Genomic DNA, 2,984 nt, shown 5'->3' on the forward strand with positions numbered 1-2,984 from the left:
CTAACTGTTTTGTCTTGTGTTTCCAGTCACAAAAAGACATCTCCTTTGCAAAGGACAGCCCTCACACCTCTCCTCCACGCCATGGCAGTCTGACTCGTCCGCTGGTCCCAGAGATGTGCTTCAGTGTTGGGGCAGGAAATACCGAGCCTCCACCCACCAACTTCCACATTGGAGAGGATGGAACCAGTCTTCTGATTCGCTGTTCATCTTGCTACATGCAGGTTCATGCCAGTGAGTATGAAATCTTCAGTACACTTTATTGTGACTGTCTATTTACACTGAGAAAAAAATTGGCATAATGTGTTCTTTTTACACAGACACTGGCATCCCAGCACTAGAGGTGTGATGTATAACATCATGTACAATGTGACTTATAACTGTGCATATAACACATGTCAGAAATACAAAGCCTGCCAGTGATGTTTTTGCTTTGAAATCAGCAGTAGTAGGTGGTCATGGGTTATGTTTCTTGCAATCAGCGTTAAAATTTAAATCTCTCAGCAGTACGTTGCAGAAACAACTGTTCATCCAGACTTCACAGAGAACACCTAAAGTTGCCTTGCAGAGGCTGAGGCAGACTGGCTGTGCCCATTTTACTACCTCTTGTGGGACAGTAAAGGAGGTTCAACATTGACCCCCTCATGCCAGGTTGATACCTTCTATACAGAGCTGCGTGGTGGCAAATTGGCACAATAATCCCGCCTCGAACGGGCAGTGTAAAAGGTGCTATAGGCAACTTAGGTTTTAAAGGATGATCCCAAGGAATTGTCTGAAAGACAGCCAGTTTTGGTTGTTTAGCCTCTGAAGGGCTACTGCCATCCGCCACAGCCACAGAGGGCGCATCTTTGTTGGGGTGTATCTCCACAAGTTTCACATTGTTATGCTTTCTTAATAAGTGTTTCAAGAGGTTTGAGGTTTGTTTTTAGCAGTGGAAAGAATCTTACTGCTACTTGCACACAATGTTCATTTTACATAAATGTTATCAACTTTCATCCAGATAAAATCAAAGTATTTCTAGCCACAGAACGTAGGCACATGCCATTTTCAGAGCCAGCTTACTGCTTATGGTGTTGCTAAATGATGACTACAAATTTTAAATGTTGGATGCCAAATCGGTCTTTGCCACGGTGACAATGAAAGTAACATTGTAATGTGTTGTTTTTGGAACTGTAATATTATTACTGAAATTTTGTTTGTAACCTTATAAACTACTCGTTACTGGGGGAAAGTAATATTATTAAAGTAACGTGTTATGGCCCGATACAGCCAATACATGCCTGTCAGACTCCACAGACAGACTCTACTGGGCATTTCACTGCTCTCTATTCACAGCTTTTTTTTTTTTTAATCCCTGGTCCCCTGAGAACAGTGTTGGAAAAATTGGAAGCACAGAAGATGAGACTCTACTGCAGCAGTGCAACAAACTGTCTGCTCAAATCCCTTATTGCTACCTAGAGTGAGGCTCCAAGTTTAACTCTACTTGACTCTGGTTAAACCAGCAAAGAGGATGCTCAAGCAACACAAAAGCCTCTCAGGCAGCGAACCACAAATTTCACCCACTTTTATTTACCCTGCTTTCCATACTTACATTTTTCAGAAAGAAAGTCGACTTTTAAGATCATATGGCTTCCGTCAAAGCAAAGCAAAGCAAAGCATGAAAGGACAGGCAGCTTGTTAACATTGTGTTTGAGTGATTTAGTTCAAGGATCTCACTCTATTTGGGTCTGCTTCTAATTGCCATATATTTACATCAGTTATAAAGTGTGTTTGGTTTCATATGCATATCTAATCATTTAGTCATAATATGCTAAAAAAGTCTGTGTATGTGCGTGTTTTGTGTGAGGCTCATCATACAACAACATAAATTACAGCATGGACATGTTTATGCACCCACAGTTGGTAACACACACACACCAACCCTCCTGGGCTCTTATTATCCCTAAAGCTGGAGAACACCTTCAAAAAGGCCAGTTCATTAGTTTTCCGGGGATGAGCTGGGCTCAGCCAGGGAGGCAGCACTGCTGCTGATAAGAGGACACGAAGTAGAAAGAGCTCCTGTCAAAAACACCAGCTTTGTGCTCTATGCCTTTGCTGTGTATTGTTTGGGAGTGGACATCCACATAAAAGTCTTTCAGATTTGTCCACTCTAGGTGGTACATAAATACTTAAGCCTTGTTGTTCACAAGATCACATTGGAGATGATGATACAATGATTTGGCAAATGAAATATAAAGTGTGAATGAGCCGGTTAACAAGCAGGTTTGATTGTGCCTTGTGAAAAAAGACAAAAACAAAGTGGTTATAACTAGAATGCCGCTTTGCAGTTGCGTGCCTCCACCAATCAGTCGAGTTGGAGTCTACGTGCATGGCTGTCCAGACTTGTATAAGGTACACTTTAGAGGTGCTTCTATATTTTTGTCCTTCCCACCTACATACATGAGGTGGGAATATAATATAATGTAGTCCAGTACAAAACCACCTTAGACTACGACCTCAATAGTAAAAATAGAATTCAGTTTATACGTTGATGACAATTTATCCAAACACTGAAACATTTTGAGCTTCAGAAGCACAGATGTGAAGGCAGAAGTGTTGCAATGAAGTGCGTACAATTGTACAAGGCGTTCCTGAGATATGACGTTCACAAGAATGGGACAGACGGACGACCCAAAAACCTAATACTCTGGCCACAGCTTTTGCCTGCACAGAGGAATAAAAATGAGAAGTATCTAATAAATATAAGAACTAAATACTGAGGTATTGTTACCACAGAGACTGTTCTTATTGAACAGTAATACACTTCTAGGTGGTTTGCAAACATTACATGCAAAATGGTTTGGGAATGATATGGGAATCATTTTCTCCTCTTTCATAGGCTGTTATGGTGTAAAGTCAGATTCTGTCAGTGATTCCTGGATGTGCTCCAGGTGTACAGCAGGAGCTTGGACAATGGTGAGTAGCAACATTACCTTTTGCAAAAAAAA

At 41.2% G+C, this 2,984-nt stretch overlaps 1 protein-coding gene across 1 annotated transcript in view; it reads left to right on the forward strand.

Annotated features, from left to right (window-relative positions):
* The window catches only part of kdm4b (lysine (K)-specific demethylase 4B), a 48,182-nt gene that overhangs the window by 32,546 nt on the left and 12,652 nt on the right, over positions 1-2,984 (forward strand). Inside the window, exons 14-15 of the mRNA XM_020596726.1 lie at positions 27-231; positions 2,876-2,952. Of these exons, the coding sequence (XP_020452382.1) occupies positions 27-231; positions 2,876-2,952 (282 nt within the window). The remainder of the gene's footprint in view (positions 1-26; positions 232-2,875; positions 2,953-2,984) is intronic.

This window comes from Monopterus albus, unplaced genomic scaffold, assembly GCF_001952655.1.
Source record: "Monopterus albus unplaced genomic scaffold, M_albus_1.0 scaffold31.1, whole genome shotgun sequence".
Taxonomy (NCBI): domain Eukaryota; kingdom Metazoa; phylum Chordata; class Actinopteri; order Synbranchiformes; family Synbranchidae; genus Monopterus; species Monopterus albus.